General features: G+C 40.0%; 1 protein-coding gene across 1 annotated transcript in view; it reads right to left on the bottom strand.

Moving 5' to 3' along the window:
* Nucleotides 1-25730, bottom strand: part of TPC1 (two-pore channel 1) — a 169269-nt gene that overhangs the window by 130703 nt on the left and 12836 nt on the right. The window contains exons 6-9 of the mRNA XM_088965604.1: nucleotides 9095-9155; nucleotides 8686-8852; nucleotides 5962-6067; nucleotides 5493-5570 (exon numbers count right to left, since the gene is read on the bottom strand). Coding sequence (XP_088821730.1) covers nucleotides 5493-5570; nucleotides 5962-6067; nucleotides 8686-8852; nucleotides 9095-9155 — 412 coding nt within the window. The remainder of the gene's footprint in view (nucleotides 1-5492; nucleotides 5571-5961; nucleotides 6068-8685; nucleotides 8853-9094; nucleotides 9156-25730) is intronic.

Genomic DNA, 25730 nt, shown 5'->3' with positions numbered 1-25730 from the left:
TTAACCTCTCAGCCCATAATGATCAAACACTACCCGACAAGGGAGGACCTCTCCCCTGACTGCAAGGTACAGTGCTGCACTCTCCTCTTACATGGACCCCGGGGATTAAAACCTTTTGCAAACAATTTTGGAAACCTATAATATATATATTATATCGCATAAATATATTTTGCAAAACAAAATTTCAACGATTGAAATCAACTGCCGGTAGTTTTGGTTTCCATCAGAGAGAGTGCATTTCCCCGATCATTACCTTTGTCCAACAAAGGGGCTGATCCTGTCACTATGATTACCTACTCAGATTGGTTCATGAACCATCTCAACATACCCAGGTTTTGACCCCCTCTAAGGGTCTCACTGATTGGTATATCAAAGATGGCCCAATCCGCCACCTAGTGTGGTACCATAATCGAGTCTAGGGGTTAGGTGTAGCATTCCAGTATTGCCCACTAGTCACCAAGGTCCAGGGCAATACTGGAATTCTGGTCCGGTTCAAGGTCTCAAGCTGATCCCACACTGCATGTACCTCGGGTCTCACCCTGGTGGCAGAGATAGGCCACCCCAACCGACTTGGCGGCACATCAGTGTCAGCCTTATCAGGATAGGTCTCCCCAGACTGACCCACTGGCTGTGAACGTTCTAAACCAACACAAGTCTCATAAGTGTCTGGTTTTAAGGGCATTGCATAGAAACACACCACATAACATGAATCAAAAATGCACTTTATTCATTTATAATAAATGTCACAAGTACATCAAACTGATTGGAGCTAAGGGCATACAAAACTATCTAACACCATCATATGGATGGCCAAACCCTACAGGAAGGTTGGGCGAATTTTCAAAAATTTCTCTCTCTCCCATATGGGAATCGCATTCCCTATTTTAGAAAACTACATTTTCAAGGATCAATCTTGAACCAAACCGGACCAGATCTGAAACCAAAAGGGAGGAGAGGGATATACTTGATACAGAGTAGCAGTAACTCCCAATGAAGGTGTTCACGCCCAAGGAGAAAACCAAAACTTGCTTCCACTAAAGATGACACAGTGTGAGGTGAAGCAGGATCAGCAGGACAGCTCTTCAACAAGAACCGAATTCTTCAGCAAGAATGGAGTAGAGGGCTGGTGAGCACGACTTCAGATTGCTGCTTCTACCAAGAAGCAATATCAAGAACAATTCTTGATCACTCCGAACTGGGTAGGGGCGGCAAGAACAGGGAAGAACTTTGCAGTTTGTTGTGTCTTGTCTGGTATGTTTTCATGCCCGCCCTGATCTCTTATTTATAGCCTTAAAGAGACAACCTCCTAATCTGATTAGGAGTTTCCTGATCCAAATCTTTATTTGGATCTGGACTCTTTAAGTGATAAGGATAATCCCTTATCTTATCTACAGTTTAAGATCAGCTTAATCCTAATCAAATTAGGAGTTTCCTGATCCAAATCATTATTTGGATCTGAACTCTTTAAGTGATAAGGATAACCCCTTATCTTATCTGTAGTTTAAGATCAGCTTAATCCTAATCAAATTAGGAGTTTCATGATCCAAATCTTTATTTGGATCTAGACTCTTTAAGTGGATAAGACTTATCCTCTTATCCTTATATGCTGATCCAAACCCAGATCCTCCCCTATTTAATTAATCTAATTAACATAGTTCGAATTGGGCTTTAGGCCCATTAAGTTTATGTGTTCACTTAACCTCTTAACCTACTGTCCAGTTGGCTCTCTTTGTATGGTGTGGACCTAAACATTGATCTACACATCAGCCACATGGGTTCAACCCAACCTTTGTTACAAGGCCTGGCCGAATTCATTGTAGGAGACAGTGAACCCTTGAGCCCATCACTATGGACTCTCAATGGGCCCAACATTTACACTAAATGGTCCTTAGGTCCAGCCACGTTATGAAAACCCAAAGACTGTGGGCAGATGCAAAATTAGCCCATTAGGTATTACCCTCAATGGTCTTACACTTAACCTCTCAACCCATAATGATCAAACACTGCTCGACAAGAGAGGACCTCTCCCTTGGCTGCAAGGTACAGTGTTGCACTCTCTACTCACATGGATCCCGGGAATTAAAACATTTTGCAAACATTTTGAAACCATAATATATATATATATATGTATATCTCTATATAAATATATTTTGCAAAAAACAAATTTCAACGGTTGAAATCAACTACCGGCACTTTAGGTTTCCATCAAAGAGAGTGCATCCCCGATCATTCACTTTGTCCGACAAAGGGGTTGATCCTGTCACTATGATCACCCACTCAAATGAATTCTCGGACTGTCCCAACATACCCAGGTTTTGACCCCCTCTAAGGATCTCACTGATTGGCATATCAAAGATAGCCCGATCCGACACAACCCACACTACATGTACCTCAGGTCTCACCCTGGCAACTGAGACAAGCCACCCCAACCAACTTGGCGGTACATCAGTGTCAACCTTGGCAGGATAAATCTATCCAACGGCTGTGAAGATTCTAAACTAACACGAGTCTCATAAGTGTCCAGTTTAAGGGTATTACACAGAAACACACCATAATGACATGAATCAATTATGTACTTTATTCATTTACAATAAATGTCAAAAGATACATCAATCTGATTGGAGCTAAGGGCATAACTGTCTAATACATCAATCATCTTCCCTGTCATAAGATACTGGAAAACACAATAAGAAGGAAAGAAAGTAATTAAACAATTTAATGACTTAGTGGATTTACTTACAAACAAGAGACTAAAGGGAAATTTAGGAATGTAAAAAAACAAAGTTGAGACTAATATCATAACCAAGGGAAACATTACCAATACCATTAATAGGAGAAGAATGCCACAATCTAATGTAACTATATGTATAGTAGAGGGTGCAAACAAGGACTCAAAAATATCTGAAGATCTAGTCATATGATCTGAAGCTCCAAAATCAATTAACCATGGTGAATGATCAGAACTGGAAACTAAACAAGTTGTTCCTAACTGATAAAGGGTAGTAGTGGACTTGGAAGACAAGGAAGAAGCCTGACAAAGTCTCTCATATTCCTTACGATGATGGAGACCAATTCATTACTCTTACCAACTCCTATGGCAAGCAACTCAACAGTAAGATCATTAATACCAATGTCATCCTCCACCACTACATGATTGGCCCAAGAAGATGATGGGCCATGCAAGTCATAACTAAAAGCAACTGTGTGCTCCTCATGGCCACAATTTGTGCATTCTCTGGCAATGCCACAACCACCAATGTTTCTACCACCACCTCTTCCTTCCCTACTTCCACTATAGCCAGTACCTCTTACTACACCTCTTCCCCTAACACTTTTACCACCACCACCTCTGGTTGCTACTAAGGAATATTTCTATGAAGTAGTAGAACGATCATTCTAGGGTTGGCATGTCTCTGGATTCAAAAAAAAACACCTTAAAAAAGGAAGGAAGATCACTACTTCCCAAAACTTGAGCTCTCACAGGCTCAAACTCAAACCTCAATCCTGATAGGAATCTGGAAACATCTAAACTCCCTAACAATGCCAGAATCACCAACGTTTCTACCACCACCTCTTTCTTCCCTACTTCCACCACAGCCAATACCTCTAACTGCACTTCTTCCCCTAACACCTTTACCACCACCACCTCAGGTTGCTAGTAAGGCAGACTTCTATGAAGTAGTAGAATGATCATTCTAGGGGTGGCATGTCTCCGGATACAAAAAAAAAAAAAAAAAACACCTTGAAAAGGGAAGGAAGACCAATACTTCCCCAAACTTGAGCTCTCACAGGCTTAAACTCAAACCTCAATCCTGATAGGAATTTGGAAACATCTAAATGTTCCTTCTGAGTTTTTTGTACCTCCAAATCAGGAGAATGAATGGTAATCATTCAATTCATTCTGTAGAATTTTCAATGTAGCATAATACTCTTTTACACTCTTATCACCCTATTGAAGAGAGAAATAATCCTAATATAGTCAGTATATCCTTGTCACATTGTCCTTGACCTGAATACAATTTCCAAGCATGCTCCCAAATCTCCTTAACAATGTCTAGAAACATGAGATTAACATTGATGTTGTTTTCCATACTATTTCATAAGATAGTCATAATCTGAGCATTTTCTTGCACCCATTCACTGTACCCCTCAGACCCACTCTTGGGTTGATCTTCCTTAACATATTTCAACTTCCCTCTTGCAAGTAGGGAGACTTCCATGATTTAGCCCATTGTACACAATTATTATCATTAAGCTTCACAGTAGTTAATTGGGTATTCATAAAGTCTGATTGTACAACTAGAACAGACTTGGAACTACTACTGGATGCAGCCATGGGTTGGATAAGACACCCAACAGTGAGAAAAACAGCTACAAGCACCAACCATAAGATGAAAAACTCACTACAGCAACTCTTCGCCCAAAAAAAAAATGCTACAACAGTAACTTGCTACAGTAGTTTGCATACCTAAAAGAACAAAAAACAGACCACACAAGCACTTGTAGGGTACCAAAACCCTCCACACACCGTGGTAAGTTCCCACACCACAACACACAAAACTAAACACCATAAACTGCCAAAAAAACCAGCCGCACTCAGTACACGTACCTGTATTCACGTCTAGGGCTGCAGTAAGGGAGGGCTTAGTACACCATCGCAAATACTTCAAACTGATCAACTTAAGGCATTAAACCCTCTTTTCCCAAGGGAGGACACGTCCTTTTAAGCCCCTTTATCTGCTTGTCTAGAAAAGAGAGAGTTCTCAACTCCTAGGGTGCAAAAAGGAGCATGAACAGCGACTGTCAAGTTCACCGCTCTGATACCATGAAATAACTTGAAAATAGAGAGAGAGAGAGAGAGAGAGAGAGAGAGGAAGGAAGAAAAAAGAGGGAAAAAGATAGAGAAAGATGCTTTGTACAATAGATAACAAGAAGAAAAGGTGTAAGAGAAAAAGGATCTACAAGAAGAAAATACAAACTGGTCTCTTCTCCTTGTTGAATGTGAAAAATTACAGAAGTGCCCCTGTTAAGTGATTCTTAACAGGGGAAATACAATGCCATACTCAAAAGACTAAAAGGCCCTTACAGGCATACATTTCATGTTTCCAATATATATATATATATATATATAGAGAGAGAGAGAGAGAGAGAGAGTGAGATAGATAGATAGATAGATAGATAAAGGGCAGCCCAGTGCATGAGGCTCCCACCAATGCAGGGTCTAGGGAGGGACAGATGTACACAACCCTACCCCTGTACATATAGAGAGGCTGTTTCCAAGATTTGAACCATGGCCACCGATGTCGCTTAGAGAGAGAGAGAGAGAGAAACTAATTTTAAGCACAAGGGAATGTGACTGTATGAGTAGGAATAATTAACAGAGATTGAAATATAAAAGTAGAATGCATACACAGGAAGCAAATGCAGCATAAACTTGCAATAGATTAGTAGCCAGCAAGAGAAATCAACAGAACAATGTTAAGCAGACTTACATGCTCATCAATAAGATTGAAGGCTTCTCCCAGATTGCGCTTCCTCATCAAGTCCATTTCAGCAACTTGCTTTGCAAGCTGAAAAAGAGAGGAGGCATAAGCATGAATGTAATTTGATAACTCAAGCCCTTTTCTTGGAAAAAAAAGTTACTACTAAAGCAAATGAAGAAACTTGGCCGTAGGAAATGAATTTATAAAACTGTAAAGACGATAGGAGTTTACACTACAGAGTTACATTTTTAGGGTCCGTTTGGTTCATAGTCAGAATCGGAATCGAAATCCTCTGGAATCGGAATCGGAATGGTCCATTCCCATAGTCTGTTAGGTTCAGACAGGAATGGGATTCCAATTCCGCCCAATCAAACAGTTGGAATCGAAATAGCCCATTCCGATTCCGATTCCAGACCCCTATTCCTGCAAACCAAATGGACCCTTAGTATTCTACTTGGTGCCTGAAAAAGCAAATTACCTGACTTTTGAAGCTATCATACACAACAGCAAGAATCAGGTTAGTTATGAAGTAGACCCCCAATAGTACGTAGAGAACAAAAAACAGGCAGTACCAACGTGAAACCCTAGCAAAAAAAAGTAGAGTTGTGACATGAATGCTACGAATATTATGTAACAATATGTAGCCATGATAGAATGTCTGAAGTCCCATTATAAATTTAACATGGCAGAGTAATTAAGTAGCCCAAAGGAGAAACAAACAACAAAGTTTTCAGAACAAAATTAAAAGGAAAAAAATTGGAACAAAAATATTTGGACATAGATGAGGCAGGAGAAAACCTATATCACGACTCTTGATCAAAATATAAGGTTACCTGTTGAAAATCCCACTCATTTTCCATGCATTGTATGTATAAGAAACAGAAAATTCAATCAGCCTTCCTACTATTCAAAAAAGTACCAAATCCTAGGGACATCACTCTAAAACAAATAAATTAAAAAAGAAAGAAAGAAAAATGATCCTTATAACATAATTAGCATCATACATTGGCCACATTTTTTAAACCACCAAAGAGGGGAAGACAGTCATAGGAAGAGGCACCGTTGTAGGTAATTGAAGTAAAGAGATGATGACATGGAATAAACAATTTTTGTATCTCTGCTACCAACAATCGGTGCCTCTAGGACACATGGACACAAAAAATGGTGAATGAATCTTTCAAATTGTAAGTAAAATGCCTTGACCTCAATCCCACCTATTATTCTTTGAGGGTAAGCCCGGTGACGTGAGTGGGGACTGGAATAACACTCTAGCCATTAATGAAATCAATTATGGGCAAGGTAAACCAAGATGTAGTTCAACCGTTCAAGATCAATTTTTGGCATCTCCACTATCAACCATCAGTGTCTCTAGAACCCATGGATAAAAAGTGGCAAGTGGGCCTTCCAAATCTTAAGTTAAATGCCTAGAGCTCAAGCTCACTTATTCTTGAGGGTAAGCTTGGTGAGGCAAGTGAAGACCATAATAATGCTCTAGCCATTGTGCCAACCAAGTATGCACAAGGAAAACCAAGAGATGTTTCAAGATCAATAGTTGATAGGATATAAGATAGGGTTTGAAGGATATGGCGGATGGGGGTATCCGTATTTTATCAATATGAGAGTGGCTAGGAGTTTTAACAAGTCCACAAGAGATGAAGATCTAGTCAATTATGTAAAATAATTTAAGGATAGCCAAGGCTCTAAAAAATATTTGAAAAAGCTTCTATTTAATTATATATTAGTAGAAAATAAAGGGTGAAGAAGGTGACAATGACATTTTCCTTACCTATGCTGGAGTTAGGGATTGTGCAATGCCCTTAAAGAAATCAATAGGATTTGTTCCTTCTAGACAACCATTGGTTGCATACGCACCAATCTCATGGAAAGTGCCCTGCAAATCTCAAGGGAGGTCACAACTTGCACCTCTCCAAGAGTTGCTTGTACTGGTTTTAATTTTTTGATAATAATAAATTAATCATTTATCAAAAAAAAAAATCTCAAGGGAGGTAATGGACACAATGAGTTACTCCACATCACCAAAGGAGGTGACTAGAAGCTCTTTTGGGGGAAGGTCAATGCATCAGACAAAGGCTATTAATGAATCACTAGGAGGCATGAGCATAGTTGTCAGAATCTAATAATTTATGATACAGTTCATGATATGAATCATGAAACCCAAGGGCTTGGATTCAAACCTTGCATCTAAATCCTTTTCTAGAAAAATCTTAAAATTGATGCTTGTATCTTACAATTTAATTCATGAATTTTATGATTATACAGTTCTTATCAATCAAATCAAATCCTGGTTTCCACTTTGTCATTCCTGTGTTTCTTCTAGTTTTCTTCCAAGGGCTTTTGTTTAAAACCTTAATAAGATTCATAAGATTATTTAAGGAATATTTAGCGACCTAATTGAGTTTGTTTTCCACCATATGTAGGTTACAGAGCCATTGAGGGATCAAGCTATTTATCTTTTATTTTCTATTGGGACTTCCTTATCTTGTTGGACAAACCTGGCACAAGTTTCACCCCTAAAACTCAGGATCATATACCCTCCTATCCAGTTGATTAACTTTAATCCTAATCCATTTGATACATGCCAAAAGATTTACTACCAGTTGATTAACTTTAATCCTAATCCCAACCATGTCAATCTACTAAAACATGAAACCCAAACAAACTCATTTGCCACCATTTCATAATATGCTTCAATCTTTGTTCCCTTTACTACATGAATGTTTTAATAGGATAGAAAATATTCAGAGTACGACTTGCAACTCCCAATCAATTTATCTTCCCAAAGACACATGTGTTGAAAGAAATATGCATTGTTGAGTCATACAAGAACCTCGATCACTACAGTGGCACCCCACATGAAACTTGCTCTTTCACAGAAGAAAAGGAAATTTTAAAAAGGGAGTAGGGGTTGGAGATTCTGAACTTAATCTTTTCAAAAAGAAAAATCTAGCGGAAAATGGCCTGTGGTTTCAGTAGAGATGCAAATTGGGTACCCAATTTGAAGAATTTCCACCGCATTAGGGCTTGGCCTTTCAAAATTTTAAGAAATGTATAACTAACATATGCCCAAATTGCAACCCTAGGTCGCACTAAAAAAAATAACGAAAATGTTCCGCAGAAATTAAAGCATGGATCTAAATCGCTCCCTTTCATGAATTTGAATCACTATTCTAATTCAACTTACTTGTATGCAGGAATCCACACATCAGGATTGTTTGAGGTAGTGAACAAAACAAACATTTGATACAATGTTGTGCCATAGGATGTGAATACTGTTTTCCCCTGGAGGGTATCCTCAAATATAACATAAGCTAACCAACTGGAGAACAGAAGAAATAAAAGCCAAAGAGCCTGCATTACATGAAAACCCAACACATCAAGCACATTAGCGAAAGGAAATAAAAAAAGAACGCTATACAGATTAGTGGATCTGAAACTGAAGTTATCCAATAAGTAGATTCTCTGCAGAAAAGCTTGTCAAAAAATAACAAGATTGATTTAATCTTTCTAAACATCTTAAAATCTAACAAGAATGAAAATAGGGAGCCAAAATAGAGTTATTAAACTATAACTCTGTTGAGAATGAAGGTTACCAAGACATTTAAATAAGTTCCAGCCATTCCAGCCAAGGTGACAATGCATGCTCGTAATTCCCTAAGTCCAAAAATAAAATAAGAACAATCACATCAAGGAAGCTCAAATTGAGATTTCTGTTGATAAATTAATCTAACTAAATATTTCTGTTGTTAAATTGAAATATTGAAATTATAATTTCTATAATCAATCAAAAGCAAAATTAAAATACCAGCCTAAACAAAAGAGCTTTTATCTTCAAAACCATCCAATTCCAAAGCATATACAGGAAGACATAGTTATCAAGGCACTAAGGCAAGGTAGCCTATTCATCACTTTGCACTAATCTCTCTCATTAAATCAATAAAATTAATTTTTCTTACTGATCAAAAAACGGCACCAAGGCAAGGCTTTCTGACAAGGGAACACATTATCACCTGTGGACCTAGGCACCAAAACCTAGACTTAGCTTGTTCCCTTGGCTGAAGTAGCAACTAGTAAACATTTGAGTGATCCAAAGTGAAAGAATAAGACATCAAATGTAGAATAAAAGCAACGTTTTGTGGCCTCTAAAAAAGTTTATTTATCGCAAGAAAGCAACTTTACATGATTGAAGAAAGAAAAGGACAGCCTGAAGCTGACAGGACCCTTTACTATTCTTACTTTACAAATTGATTCTAGGCTCTGGTCCACCCACACAAAGTTTTCCATTGGAACACCTAAACCTTGCTAAAGAAATCTGCTCATCCATCTAATGAAGAATTCAGATTGGAAGCCAGTGTCCTGACTTGTCTTGCCAGAAATCTCAGCTTGCAAACCACAACCACCATGCTGATCAGGCACACTTTAACCATTGCAGAATTGCTAATAATTCATCTTTGAGTGGATTCCTTACACCTGCTCATCCAGAGAAGCTGATAATAATGTCCACTCCTCCATCTCTAATCACTTCTACCTGAAACACTAGGGTTATTTTCTTCTCCCCTCACTATCTGCCACCTTACAAGATCATTAACAATAACCCCCTTTGAATTCTTCTCTAGCTAGCACACAGTGAATAATTAAAAATCATGATGAGTTGTAGAAACATATAAACACTTTGTTTCCAAAAATTATCGTATTTTTCTCACCCCATAGACACCAAATAACAGCTACCCTAGTACAAAACCATTATTATACTCTATTTTTTTCAATTATTCTCGTGTTTCGTTTATATAATTAGATACCATTTAAGATCCTTTTATCTTTGATGGAGTAATTTAACAAAGATTTTTCATTGTAGAGAAGGGTAAAACACACACAATTGGAGAGAACAATGCAAATGAAGAGTTCTCTGTTGCAGTCTGGAAGGATTATTTGCTATAGAAAAGAATCTATCGATTCCCTTCCTAAGTCCAAGATGGCCCACTTGTGCTAGGGAAAAGAATATAAGAAGCATCTGACTCCATGCATGGAGTACATGGCTCAAGTGGATATAACTTAGTTGATTTGCTCCAGAAAAGAGTCTATTGATTCCCTTCCTAAGTCCAGTATGGCCCACTTGTGCTAGGGAAAAGAACAGAATCATCTGATTCCATGCATGGTGCACATGGCTCAAGGGATGTAACTTAGTTGATAGAGTGCTGTTAACAATTTGGTCCTTTCCAATTACAGGTTGGGTGTCCAATTGTCCAAGTAAAAATGATGATATCTTGCACTTCAACTGGTGGCTCACTTTTTCTTAGTAACAGTGAAAAAAACTTTAAAATGCCCTTAAGAGATTCTTCTGAGACAACAATGACCTGCCAAGGACATAGAGGAGAGGAGTTAAGATAGGCAGTTAGTTAGATATAATATGGATTGTATATTATGGATAGTCAAGGTTGACAACTATCTTAGGGTTCTTCCATCTGCATACCCTGGGGAAGAGGATTAAGTTGGCCCTTGTGAACAGCCTGATGCATTATCTCCCTCAACCCTTTGAGTTTAATGCAGAAATGGAAAACTTCATGGACCAACCATGTGTCCACAAAAACCTAACACCCAAGCTATGTCCATGAAAAGTGAAAATGAGTTAAAGCTTGGGAGCTTACAAAGGGCAGTCCGGTGCACGAGGCTCCTACCAATGCGGGGTCTGGGGAGGGACAGATGTACACAACCTTACCCCTGCACATACAGAGAGGTTGTTTCCATTTTCCAAGCATTGGGAGCTTACAAATAAGAATAAATTACCCCTTACCTATGGTCCTAGAATCTAACAGTCTTACCCTTCCCACATCACAATGGGTGGCAAAGGTATAATAGTGAAACATGACATCAATTTCAAAGGACAATGAAGAGAAATTTGTTTAATACTACCTGCATCTTAGCCATTGGAATGGATAGCACATTTACACCAAACAAGGTTTTAAAAGGCTAAAAGCAGAGAGGCGGTTGGGTGTCAATAGGCAAGGCTTAAGCATCAAGGTATACATATAAATTTAATTTATTTACTTTTATGGCCAATTTGCATATTTTCTTTTTATTACATATATTTTAATATGAAACTAATGTTTTTTATTTTTATTTTGTATTTCATTTTATGTTTATAACATATTCCATCATAATTAAATAATCAATTAATATATACTAAAATTTATTTGTAATATTTTCTAAGTTTAAGCATACAAATTATTTATTTCATAGAATTTTTTATATTTAATTCAATATATGTTTTTTTAGTATTAATCCTGTTTCGAATGTTGCTACAGTAACCCGAACCGGGAAGAGAAGAAAGAAGAGAAGAAGGAAAAAAAGGGTTTGTCGAAATCTGATGGTTATTCCATTCAGTCGACCCCCTTAATAGTCATTTAGATTCTAATGACATTTAGAAAGACTAAACTGCCCTTACTTAAGTGTGGGGCAGAGTGTCTCTAATAAAACTGCCACATAAGCAAATCACTTAACAAACATAAGATGACTAAACTACCCCTATTCGGCTCAATCTCCAAGGTCCAAGGTTAAACTAGAAATGATTCCATTCAATGTTTCTTAGGCACCCACTCGTTGTACCTTAGGTCCAACCTGAGCAGTTGAAACACACTACACCAATTTAGCAACACAAAAGTGTTACCCTTACCATGATAAATTCCCCATGTTTATCAATCAGCTGAGAACATTTTAAGCTAACATTCGTCTCATAAATGTTCAGCTTAAGCAATATTACACAAAATCATACCATATATACATGAAATAATAAAGAACTGAATTTATTCAATAACAAATATCAGTTTACATCACTCTTGTTGGAGTTGAGGGCATACACTATCTAACAGAAACATCCCATTTGCACTCAAAACCTTCAAAGATCTAGATATACATCCTTACTAAGCAAACAAGTAAAGAAAGCACCAACAATGACAAGGAGGAAGGACAAGATTGGATCAACTCGCCTAATGCCTTATTTAGCCATGAAAAATATTCTAGGGAAACCATTGAAAATAATAGAGGCACCAAAAAAGAAATGCATATCAAGATCCACCTTGATCTAGCTCCAAAAACCTTTCCTCTCCAAGAAAAAGCATTTCCAACCAAATTGACAACTCATTGAATTTTTCCAAATCCAACTTCTATGACATCGTAACTGTTAGCTGGAACACAGTAGCCGAAGAAGAAGAAGAAGAGAAGAAGAAGAGGAGAAAGTTTGAGAATGGCGGCTCTAAACCTTTCAGCGGACCCTACTATCTTATATATATGTTTATCACATAGTGTTACATGAATGGACTAGAATGCCCCTAATAAGTGATGGGACACCTAGACAAATAAAACATTAAACAAGTTTAGGCCCAATAACTAATGACTTAAGACCTAGCAATGACTAACATATACATTAAATCAGCCGAACCAACACTCCCCCTCAAGATAAGCATGGATGTCAGTCATGTTTAGCTTGCCAAGTAAGTCCAAGAATTTCGTTGAAGCTAGCCCCTTTGTTAGCACATCTACAATCTACATCTCGGAAGGAGTATAAGGAATGCAGAGTTCCCCTGAGACTATTCTTTCTCTAACAAAGTGTCAGTCAATCTCAATATGTTTCGTCCTATCATGTTGCACTGGGTTATTTGCAATGTTGATGACAGCCTTGATGTCACAATACAACCTAAGAGGACACTCGATCTTTATCCCGAGCTCACTAAGAAGGGTTCTAAGCCATAAAAGTTCAGCAATACCATGAGCCACAGCTCGATATTCAACCTCTGCACTTGATCTAGCAACCACATTCTACTTTTTACTCCGCCATGTAACCAGATTCCCTCCAACAAACGTGCAATACCCAGAAGTTGACTTCCTGTCCCCAACAGAACCGACCCAATTTGCATCAGTATACGCTTCAATTTCAATTTTTTTGTGTTTTTTGAACATAATTCCTTTTCCTGGGCAAGTCTTCAAGTACCTAAGAATCCTTTTCACTGCTCTCATATGAGGGATCTTTGGAGATTGCATGAACTGGCTAACCACATGTACAGCATAAGCAATATCTAGTCGAGTGAGAGACAGATATATCAACTTCCTTACCATGTTTTGGTATCTCTCTTTATCAAGGTAGTCCCCTCCTACTGATTCCTGTAGACCATGGTTCTGTTCTATTGAAGTATCTGCTGGCCTACACCCCATCATACCTGTCTCTTCTAGGAGGTCAAGGACATACTTCCGCTGACATATATAGATGCCCTCTTTTGACCTAGCAACTTCAATCCCAAGGAAATATCTCAGATGGCCCAAGTCTTTGATCTCAAACTCAGAAGCCAAGAACTCCTTTAATCTTTTTATCTCTTCCAGATCATCCCCAATAATCACCATATCATCCACATAGACAACGAGTGTTGTAAGTTTGCTATTTAGTTTCCATATGAACAAGGTATGATCTGCCCCTGTTTGAGTGTACCCCACTTTCTTCATGACCCCACAAAGCTTCTCAAACCAAGCCCGAGGATATTGCTTAAGACCATATAATGCATTCCTCAGTTTACACACTTTCCTATCAAAAACATAACTTGGTGGAGGATCCATGAATACCTCTTCATGTAGATCGCAATTTCGGAAAGCATTCTTCACATCCAGCTGATGTAGATCCCATGAAAAGTTTGCAACTAATGACAATAAAACCCGGATTGTGTTGAGCTTCGCTACTGGAGCAAAGGTTTCTTTGTAGTTGTTAGAATGCTCGAGTCAGGGGTATTTTGGTCATTCTAGTGTATTTTCTTGAAAGTGAAAGGTCTATTGTATCTGAGTTTAAGTTATGTGTCCCATCCTCTATGAGGGACAAAATTGTCTTCCTGTAACTCTAAGTTTTATGAATAAATTCAAGTGGGTTGGCTAGGAGAGTGATTTTTCACATTCTCTCTTCTACTATGGCCGAACACTCTTCTTCTCTCCTTCTTCTTTCTCTTTTCTTTCTTCTTTCTTCTTCTCTACTTTGACCAAGAATCAACAAGGGTTTATTCACACGGTATTAAAGCAATAAGGTCTCATGTTTTCTTGCTGCTGTCTTCTTCCTGGGTTCGTCGCCAGCTTCACAATAGGTTTCATCATCCTATAACTGACCTGATTGAAGACTCGATAAAAGGCTGAAAAGGAGTTGCCGTTTTGAGGGCCTGGAGGTGAGAATGCCTCTGGCCGGTGCTCTGGTGGTCATTGAAGTGGTATAGTAGACCCTCTATTCAGTGTACGAAGAGGGCTGGACGTATACAGGTATGGACACTGCTCTCGTGTGTTCAGAAATGGACTGTGAATGCTAATTTTTGTGCTTCAAAAGTTAGTTGTTGTGGTGCTGGGTGAAACTGATACACATATCAGTCATGTTCCTTTGTTTTCTTGCTCGCATGTGTGCTGAAAGAAGAGTAGTAGACTGCTGATGTCCACGACAGCAGTGGTTGGTGATGGTTGTGTTGTGGTGGCTGACATATCTATGTTTCTAAATGCTTAAAAGTGAACCCCAAGACCTTGTGTGTAATCAGTTCTGCAGTATGAAGAACAAGTGATCGATGAAATGACTGAGTAATTTCAGCCATGGTAAATGGTTCTGCAGTGTGCAGTCCAAGTGTTTGATGTGTTGACAGAATAATTTCAGCTTTAGCAGTGTGTAATGTGCAGTTGAAGAAGGTCGAGCTGGTGGTATCATAAGTGAGATAAGTCTTGTGAAGAGTGTGAGATTGTGGTATATATTCAAAGGTGAAATAATTGAAATGGCTTCACCTGTAGATGGGAATGATAATAAAACCGGCATCATGCTTTCTCCAGATTATCTAAGTGTTCAAATGACATCCATCAAGTTGAATGGTGAGAACTATGTACCATGGGCAAAAATCTGTGGAGGTGTTCTTGAAGGCCAAGAGGAAAGTAAAACATGTGAGGGAGGAGAAACCTCCCTCTGATTCCCCTGGGTTCAGTGATTGGGAACAAGATGATGCACAGATAATGACATGGCTTTGGAACAGTATGGAACCAAAGGTTAATGTGAATTTCATGTTCCTAGATACAGCCAAAGAGATCTGGGATCATGCTAAAAAGTTGTACTCTGGACAAGACAACACAACTAGGGTATATTAGTTATACCAAGAGTACTTCAATTTGAAGCAAGGAAGTCAAAGCTTAGAAGAGTATTATGCAACTTTGAGGAACATCCGCAATGAGCTAAATGTGTATCACCCTCTAACATCAGATGTCCAGATCCAACAACAACAACGTGAACAGCTTGATGTGACTAGGTTTCTTGTGGGCTTGAAGGCTGAGTATGAGCCTGTCAGAGCACAGATATTGGGGGGATCAGCTCTCCCCTCACTTGAAGAAGTTTTTGCCCGTCTAAAGAGAACATCCATTGAGCCGGTGGAACATTCTTCCTTCTCTAATAGATCTGGTTTGGTAGTGACTAAAGGGAGTGGCCGTGGAAGTAGAAGTGGTGGTGGCAGCAGTGGCCCTCCAAGAAACCATGGTGGACACATGTTTAACAGGGCTAATGGTCGAACTGGAGGCCGAGAGTCAGGGGGAGGCCATGGAAAAGGAAGGAGTAATGCTCAAAGAAAATGTACACATTGTGTCTTAGAGGGCACACAGTTAATTTCTGCTATGATTTGCGTGGTCCACCCAACACTCGGGCTAACCATGCTACATCTAAGAGTAGTAGCACAATTACTAAAAGCTAGCAAACTGCCCCAACCCCCTCCACACCCACTTGTGCTTCCGTACAAGAAATGGTGTGTACCACGGGCAGTATATGAGTAGTTCCTTCAAACATCTCAACAGGACACAGCTACACTTGCCCATTCAGGTATGACTTGCTTAGCTTCCAAAGCCTCACCTTGAATCATTGATTCCAGAGCCTCGAACCATATGTCTGGGACTCTTTATGTATTTTCTTCCCTTTCTCGGTCCTCTACATCTCAGACAGTTACACTTGCTAATGGTTCTACATCTCCTGTTTGTGGTGTGGGTGATGTTGATCTCTCCTCCTTGTCTTTAGAATTTGTTTTAAATGTTCCTAAGTTCCCTTTTAACCTTATGTTTGTTAGCAAATTAACCAAGTCCCTTAATTATTCTGTAACCTTCTATCCTTCTTCTTGTGTGTTTCATGATCTAAAGACGGGGAAAAAGATTGGTGGAGGGCATGAAACAAGTGGTTTGTATTACCTTGACGGTGGTGGCCCCCCAGTGGCTTTTCAGTCGTCTCTTACTCCTCTCCAATGGCACTGCAGACTTGGCCATCCATCTCTCAGGGCTTTGAAGCTGCTAGTTCCTTCATTGAGTCATCTTTCAACATTAGAGTGTGAGTCATGTCAGTTGGGAAAACATCATCGAGTCTCCTTTAGTCCAAGAATTGATAGTCGTGTCACAAATCCTTTTCTTTAGTTCATTCTGATGTATGGGGTCCAATTAAAGTGGTGTCATACAATGGGTTTAAGTATTTTGTAATCTTTGTTGATGACTTTTCAAGGATGACATGGATCTATCTTATGAAAGACCGTAGTGAATTGTTCTCTATTTTTCAGAAATTTCATGCTGAAATACGCACTCAATTTGGTGTTCATATGAAAATACTTCACTCCGTTAATGCCAAAGAATACATCTCCTCACCATTTCAACAATACCTAGAACATCATGGAATAATTCATTCATCAAAGCTCTTGTGCCTACACCCCGCAACAAAACGGTGTAGTTGAACGGAAAAATAGACATCTTCTTGAAACTACTCGGTCTTTGATGATCAATATGCATGTCCCAAAGCATTTTTGGAGTGGTGTTGTTCTCACATCCTGTTTTCTGATAAATCGAATGCCCATGTCAATCCTTGGAAGTCAATCCCCTTTCTCCGTGTTGTTTTCCACTTTGTCTCCATTTCCTCTCACCCCAAGAGTCTTTGGATGTGTTTGTTTTGTTCAACACTTGGGGCCTGGAGTAGACAAGCTAGATGCTCGAGCTACAAAGTGTATTTTTCTTCGCTACTCGAAGACTCAGAAAGGGTATAAGTGTTATAGCCCAAAATTTAATAAATCTTTTGTGTGCTCTGATGTCACCTTCTATGAATCAGTTTCATTTTTCTCAGATGCCGGGGTCTCTTCTTCTCCCTCTGTGGTTCCTCTTCCTGTACCGGTTGTGGACCCTCTTCCCATAGCTCCCATTCCTACTACAGATGCACATCTAATGCCTGTTACTACAGAGAGGCCGCCAATTACTCAAGTGTATACCCGTAGAAGTGCTTCAGACCCTCCTCCGCTTCAGCACCTGTCGACAGATCCTGCTACTGCTCCTTCTTCCTCAGATCTTGATCTCCATATTGCTTTGCGGAAATGTAAACATACTTGTACTTCTCATCCCATTTCAGACTATGTTTCCACTGCTCACCTTTCTACTTCTCATTGCGAGTTTATATCATTACTCTCATCGGTTCCCATTCCCAAGACTGTACAGGAAGCCCTTACCTCCCCAGGGTGGCGGCAAGCCATGGAAGAAGAACTCTCTGCTCTACAACATAATCACACGTGGGAACTCACCACCCTTCCGCCTGTTAAGCACTATTGAGTGTAAATGAGTCTATACAGTGAAGCATCTTCCTGATGGCAGTGTCGAACGATTGAAGGCACAGTTAGTGGCCAAGGGCTATTCTCAGTTATATGGTGTGGACTATATGGAGACATTCTCTCCTATGGCTAAAATTGGTTCAGTTCGGGTGTTGATCTCATTAGTTGCTATGTATGATTGGCCTCTCGTACAACTTGACATAAAAAATGCCTTCCTACATGGTGATCTTGTTAAGGAGGTGTATATGGAGCAATCACCAGGGTTTGTTACTCAGGTGGAGGCTGGTAAGGTGTCAAAAAGACAATTTATGGACTGAAACAATCTCCACGTGCTTGGTTTGGCAGGTTCAGTGAAGTGGTGAAAGCCTTTATGATGAAACAGTGTCAGGTTGATCATTCTGTGTTCGGCTATAAATCAAAGGATGGGAAAATCTTGCTAGTCGTGTATGTGGATGATATTGTCATAACTGGGAGTGTCAACAATGGAATCGACAGGTTGAAGAAATTCTTACAGGGCCACTTCAATACGAAAGATCTGGGGAAGCTAAAGTATTTCTTGGGAATAGAGGTTGTGAGGTCAAAACATGGGATCAACCTATGTTAGAGAAAATATGTTCTTGATCTACTTGAAGAAACAGGGTTGTTAGGTGCTAAACCAACAGTGACTCCTATGGAACTCAATGCCAAGTTGAGTGTTGATGCAGGTGAAGAGTTTGATGATCCTGGAAGATACAAAAGGTTGGTAGGAAAGTTGAACTACCTGACCATTACTCGACCAGATATATCATTTGTTGGGAGTGTGGTGAGTCAAATTATGCAACATCCTCGGGTTCCTCACTGGGAAGTTGTTCTGATAATTGTTAGGTACCTAAAGGGTGCTCCAGGTCGTGGTTTGTTATACCAAAATGGAGGAACTCTTGAGATAGTAGGGTATACATATGCTGACTGGGCTGATTCTATATCAGGCAGGAGATCAACTACAGGGTATTGTACCTTCCTTGGTGGCAATCTTGTAACTTGGAAGAGCAAGAAACAAACAGTGGTGGCAAGAAGTAGTGCAGAAGCAGAGTACAGGGCTATGGCCCATATCACATGTGAACTAGTATGGCTGAAGAACTTGCTACATGAGATGGGATTCTCAGTTGATAAACCCATGAAACTATACTGTGATAACCAAGTTGTTGTTCACATATCTTCCAATCCCGTCTTCCATGAAAGAACTAAGCATATTGAGGTTGATTGTCACTTTGTAAGAGAGAAAGTAATAAGTGGGGTGATAACCACATCTCATGTGAGCTCAGGAAATCAGTGGGCAGATCTCTTCACAAAGGGATTGTCTCGGGGAAGAATAGATTACATTTGTAACAAGTTGGGACTATATGATATATACTCTCCAGCTTGAGGGGGAGTGTTAGAATGCTCGAGTCAGGGGTATTTTGGTCATTCTGGTGTATCTTTTTGAAAGTGAAAGGTCTATTGTATCTGAGTTTAAGTTATGTGCCCATCTTCTATGAGGGACAGAATTGTCTTCTTGTAACTCTAAGTTTTATGAATAAAATTCAAGTGGGTCGGCTACGAGAGTGATTTTTCACATTCTCTTCTAGTCTAGCCGAACACTCATATTATCTCCTTCTTCTTTCTCTTTTCTTTCTTCTTTTTTCTTCTCTACTTTGACCTAGAATCAACTAGGGTTTATTCACAGTTGTCATTCCCTTCCTTTTGAGTAAACCCCTTTGCCACAAGTCTGGCCTTGTACCTTTCAATGGACCCGTCCTCCCTATGCTTTATAGTGAACACCCACATGCATCCGATAGTGCTCTTCCCTTCTGGTAGATCCACTAATTCCCAAGTCCTTGCTTTCATTAAGGCTTTCATTTCTTCATTCATAGCCTCTTTCCATCTTGGATCAGACACTGCCTCTAACTACCTAGTAGGGACATGCACGGAGGAGAGAGCAGACACAAAGGAATAATGAGGAGAAAAATGTGAGTAAGAAACAAATTCAGCAATGGGGTGTCGGATAGTACAAGAATGGGTAGACTTACGAAGAGCAATAGGAAGATCCAAATCAGAAGTATGTGTGATAAGATTACCTGGAGTTGCTGAGACAGGTTGATCCGAGTCCGATTGGTTGCTGCCATGAGTTAGAGGGCCCTTTTTCCTTCTGTTGTAGGTGATTCTTATATCTTTTTGTTGCCTACTGGAGTCCTCAGTAACATCTGCAGCATCAAGAGTGGTAACAGGCACAATGGGAGCCTCACTAGGTTCACCCAGGATGCTACGACTAGGCGGATCAGGAGGAGAAGATGGAAGGCCCGAGGCAGAAAGCGGCACAAAAAGGGGGAAGAAGAATCCTCTTCCACCCCACTAGTCTCCCCCTGAAGAGGATTCTGGGAAGAATGAAAATTGGATTGAGACTCAAAAAGTACCACATCTTTTGTGACATATATCTTCTTGGTGATGGGATCATAACACTTGTAACCCTTCTGTGTAGGAGAGTACCCTAGAAAGATTCCTTTTGTAGCCCTAGGATCCAACTTGGTCTTCTTTGGATCCTTTACAAGTATAAAACATACACAACCAAAGACTCTAGGTGGAAGAGGAAAGTCTGGAAGATTAGGACAAAGGACAAAGAAAGGAGTTTTCATACCCAACACCTTGGGTGGCAACCGATTTATCAGATATGATGCGGTAAGGACTGCTTGAGACCAGTAGTGCTTGGGAACCTTGTGCTGAAATAGTAAGGCTTGAGCGGTCTCCAATAGGTGTCTATTCTTGTGCTCAGCAACCCCATTCTATTGAGGGGTACTAGCACAAGATGACTGATGTAGCGTGCCAACATCCTCCATGAACAAGTTCAAGGATCTTTCAAAATATTCAACAGCATTGTTTGACCGGAATTGCTTAATCTTCTTGTCAAATTGTGTTTCATTCATTTTACAAAATGCCATGGTTATCTGTGGCACTTCATCACGTCCTTTTAACAAGTAGATCCATGTGCATCGTGAGTAGTGATCAATAAAACTGATAAAGTAACGAAATCCATCAACAGAAACAAGAGGCGAAGGGCCCCAAACATCAGAATGAACCAAATCAAAAGGAGCTTGAATTTCATTACTAGAAACTGGATAAACAGTTCTACATTGTTTTGACAACTGACACACTTCACAAACTAAACTTTGACTTGAAATACCCTTGAATAATTCAAGAAACAACCCTTCCAATGATGAAAAAGGTAAATGACCTAGCCTAGCATGCCACAAATGTAACCTAGCTATTGACTCCACATTATTCTGACTACTAGCAGCAGATGTTTGTAAGGCCAAACTGATGTCTGCATCAAAATAGTAGAGACCTCCATACTCATGACTACTCCCAATCGTTCTCTTCGTTAATCTGGCCTGAAAGACACAATGAGTAGGAAAAAAGGTTATGCTATAGTTCAAAATCTTAGCTTTGAAATAGATAAGAGATTGGAAGTAAGATTGGGAATATGCAGAACAGATTTAAGAGAAAGGTCCTTGCTTAGGTCAACCACCCCTTTCCCAGAGATAGTGGAGAGAGAACCGTCAACAACTCTCATCTTATCTTGACCAGACAATAAGTGATAGGAAGAAAATAAAGAGGACATATGTGTCATGTGGCCAGTTGCACCGGAATCAATAATCCAAGAAGTAGAGTCAATAGAACTAGTTGCACTAAAAGCAGAGACAATACCTAATCTGGCAAGGGAGGTGGAAGCAAGAGAGTTAGTCCTTAGATGGGTTAAAGCCTAGCTAAGGACCTCTACCTCATCAGCAATGAAACCCAAGGACCCAAATACAGAGGAATTAGCAGTTTGTCCCATGGGAGAAGAAGCAATTGTTGATGTGTTCTTTGTGCTATCACCACTGTGACTAGTAACAAGGTTCCCACTTGCTGCTTGAACCTTTTGGTGCTTCTTGTCTTTCCTCAAGGCAGCTGGTTTCAGATGAGGATAAAGAACCCAACACTTCTCTTTTACATGCCTTTCACCTCCACAATGAGTGCATTTAAGATGCCTCTTGTCTGAATACTTGTTCCCCTTTTGATTTGAAGAAATCAGGGCTGAATGTTCAACAGGCTGTTCAGCTGGCTGTATTTAAGTGTCAACTTGCATCTCTTTCCTCCTGACCTCTTCATTCCTTACTAGATAATAAACATGATGTAAATCTGGCATTTCATCCCTTCCCAAAATTTGAGACCTTATGCTCTCATATATTGGGTCTAAACCAGCCAAGAACTTAAAGGCTCTACCCTCTTCAATTTGTTTATAATGCCTCTCCTTGTCTTTGGCATTTTCCCAATCAAGAATAAAGTGGTGATCAAGCTCTTCCCACAGTCCTTCTAGGGTTGCAAAATACGTTGCAACTGTCATATCTCCTTGTCTCAAGGCAGCAATGTCTTGGTTTAGCCTATAAATTCAGGCATTGTTCTTTCTCTATCCATAAGTTTTAGACACTTTCTCCCAAATCTTAGCAGCAGTGGAAAAGTGTTGAACAGTCCTGGCTACTCTTGGAGTCATTGAAGCAAGCAGCCAGGACATAACAGTAGCATTCTCCTTACGCCAAACTGCGTACTCCACACTACCCACTTCAGGTTCCTTCTTCTGCCCATCTAAATAACCTGTGAGTTCCCGGGAAGTAATGAAGAGCATGGAAGAAATAGACCATTCTCTGAAATTGTATTCATCCAACAACACACTGGTGATCTGCAAGCTGTGCAGATTTGGATTCTCTAGATTAGGAGACCTCCCACCAGATCTATTATCCCTAGAAGACACTACCCCCGATATTGAAGACATCTCCTCCCTCTTACAATGATCACGATTGCAACTCAGTACAAAGATGTTAGAATGCTCGAGTTAGGGGTATTTTGGTCATTCTGGTTTATCTGCTTAAGAGTGAAAGGTCTATTGTATCTGAGTTTAAGTTATGTGTCCTGTCTCTTATGAGAGACAAAATGGTCTTTCTTGTAACTCCATGATTTTGAATAAATACAAGTGGGCCGGCTAGGGGAGAGGATTTTTAGACTCTCTTCTAGTATGGCCGAACTCTCTTTCTCTTCTTCTCCTTTCTCTTTTCTTTCTTCTTCTCTACTTTGAGCTAGAATCTACTAGGGTTTACTTACATGGTATCAGAGCTGTAAGGTCGTATTCTCCCTTCTTTCTTGCTGCTGTTCTCTTTCTGGGTTCACCGCCAACTTTCACAGTCATCATTTTTCGACTGACCTGAGTGGAGGTTCGATAAGGGGCTGAAAAGGAGCTGTCGTTTTGTGGGCCTGGAGATGAGAATGCCTCCTGTTGTTGTTGTGGTGGTCGTTGAAGTGGTATACTAAACCCTCTATTCAGTGTACGAAGAGGACTGAAGGTGGACAGGTATGAACACTGCTGTTGTTTGTCCAAGTAAGGGACTGTGAATGCTGTTTTTTTTTTTTTTTTTTTTGCTTCTAAAGTTGGTTGTTGTGGAGCTCGGTGTGATTGATATGCATATCAGTAGTGTTCCTCTGCATTTTTCCTCATATGTGTGCTGAAAGAAGAGTTGTTGATTGCTGAAGTTCACGACAGCAATGGTGTGGTGGTGGTTGTGTCGTGGTAATTGGTGTATCTATGATTCTAAATATTTAAAAGTGAACTCCTAGACCTTGTATGTAATCAGTTCTGAAGTATTAAGAACAAGTGTATGATGTAATGACTGAGTGATTTCAGCCATAGTGTGTTGATGGTGAATGGTTCTGCAGCGTGCAGCCCAGGTGTTTGATGTGATGACTGAGTGATTTCAGCCTTAGTGTGGTGTGTAATATGCATTTGAAGAAGTTGCAGTTGGTGGTGTTATAAGTGAGATAAGTCTTGTGAAAGAGTGTGAGGTTGTGTTGTATATTTGAAGGTGAAATAATTAAGATGGCTTCATTTGAAAATGGGAATGACAACAAAACAGGTGTCATGCTTTCTCCAGATTATCTAAGTGTTCAAATGACATCCATCAAATTGAATGGTGAGAACTATGTACCATGGGCAAAATCTGGGGAGGTGTTCTTGAAGGCCAAGTGGAAGGTAAAACATGTGAGGGAGGAGAAACCTCCCTCTGATTCCCCTGGGTTCAATGATTGGGAACAAGAAGATGCACATATAATGGCATGGCTCTCGAACAGCATGGAACCAAAGATTAGTGTGAACTTCATGTTCCTAGATACATCATGCTAAGAAGCTGTACTCTGGACAAGACAATACAACTAGGGTGTATCAGTTGTACCAAGAGTACTTCAATTTGAAGCAAGGGAGTCAAAGCTTAGAAGAGTACTATGCAAGTTTGAGGAACATCCGTAATGAGCTCAATGTGTATCACCCTCTAACATCAAATGTTCAGATCCAACAACAACAACGTAAGCAGCTTGATGTGACAAGGTTTCTTGTGGGTTTGAAGGCTGAGTATGAGCCTGTCAGAGCACAAATATTGGGGGGTCTGCCCTCCCCTCACTTGAAGAAATTATTGCCCATCTTAAGAGGATACCCATTGAGTCGGTAGAACATTCTTCTCTCTCTAACAGATCTGGTTTGGTAGTGACTAAAGGGGGTGGTCGTGGAAATAGAAGTGGTGGTGGCAGTAGTGGACTCCCAAGCAACTGTGGGGGCCACATGTTTAACTGGGCTAGTGGTCGGACGGGAAGCCAGGACTCAAGGTGAAGCCGTGGAAAATGAAGGGGTAATGCCCAAAGAAAGTGTACACATTGTGGTTTAGAGGGGCACACAGTTAACTTTTGCTATGATTTGCGTGGTCCACCCAACACTTGGGCTAACCATGCTAATGACTAAGGGTAGTGGCACAATTACCGAAAGTCAGCAAACTGACCCAATCCCCTCCACATCTGCTTGTGCTTCTGAGAAGGAAATGGTGAGTGTACCGTGTGCAGTATATGAGCAGTTCCTTCAAACATCTCAGTAGAACAACACTACACTTTCCCATTCAGGTATGGCTTGCTTAGCTTCCAAAGCCTCACACTGGATCATTGACTCCGGAGCCTCGGACCATATGTCTAGGACTCTTGATGTATTCTCTTCCCTTTCTCGCTCCTCCACATCTCAAATAGTTACACTTGCTAATGGTTCTATATCTCCTATCTGTGGTGTTGGTGATGTTGATCTCTCTTCCTTGTCTTTATCATCTGTTTTATATGTCCCTAAGTTCCCTTTTAACCTTATGTCTGTTAGCATATTAACTATGTTTCTTAATTGTTCTATAACTTTCTATCCTACTTCTTGTGTGTTTTAGGATCTCAAGACAGGGAGGAAGATTGGTGGAGGGCATGAAGCAGGTGGATTGTATTACCTTGATGGTGGTGGCCCTCCAGTAGCTTTTCAGTCGTCTCTTACTCCTCTTCAATGGCACTGCAGACTTGGTCATCCTTCTCTCAAGACTTTGAAGTTGTTGGTTCCTTCCTTGAGTCATCTTTCATCGTTAGATTGTGAGTCATGTCAATTGGGAAAACATCATAAAGTCTTATTTAGTCCAAGAGTTGATAGTCGTGTCTCAAGTCCTTTTGCTTTAGTTCATTCTGATGTATGGGGTCCAATTAAAGTGGTGTCATACAATGGGTATAAGTATTTTGT

Source organism: Nelumbo lutea, chromosome 1 (genome assembly GCF_056320005.1).
Source record: "Nelumbo lutea isolate HS-2025 chromosome 1, American lotus-T2T, whole genome shotgun sequence".
Taxonomy (NCBI): Eukaryota; Viridiplantae; Streptophyta; class Magnoliopsida; order Proteales; family Nelumbonaceae; genus Nelumbo; species Nelumbo lutea.
The sequence above is the reverse complement of the archived record's forward strand: the minus strand, read 5'-3'. Positions and strand labels throughout refer to the sequence as shown.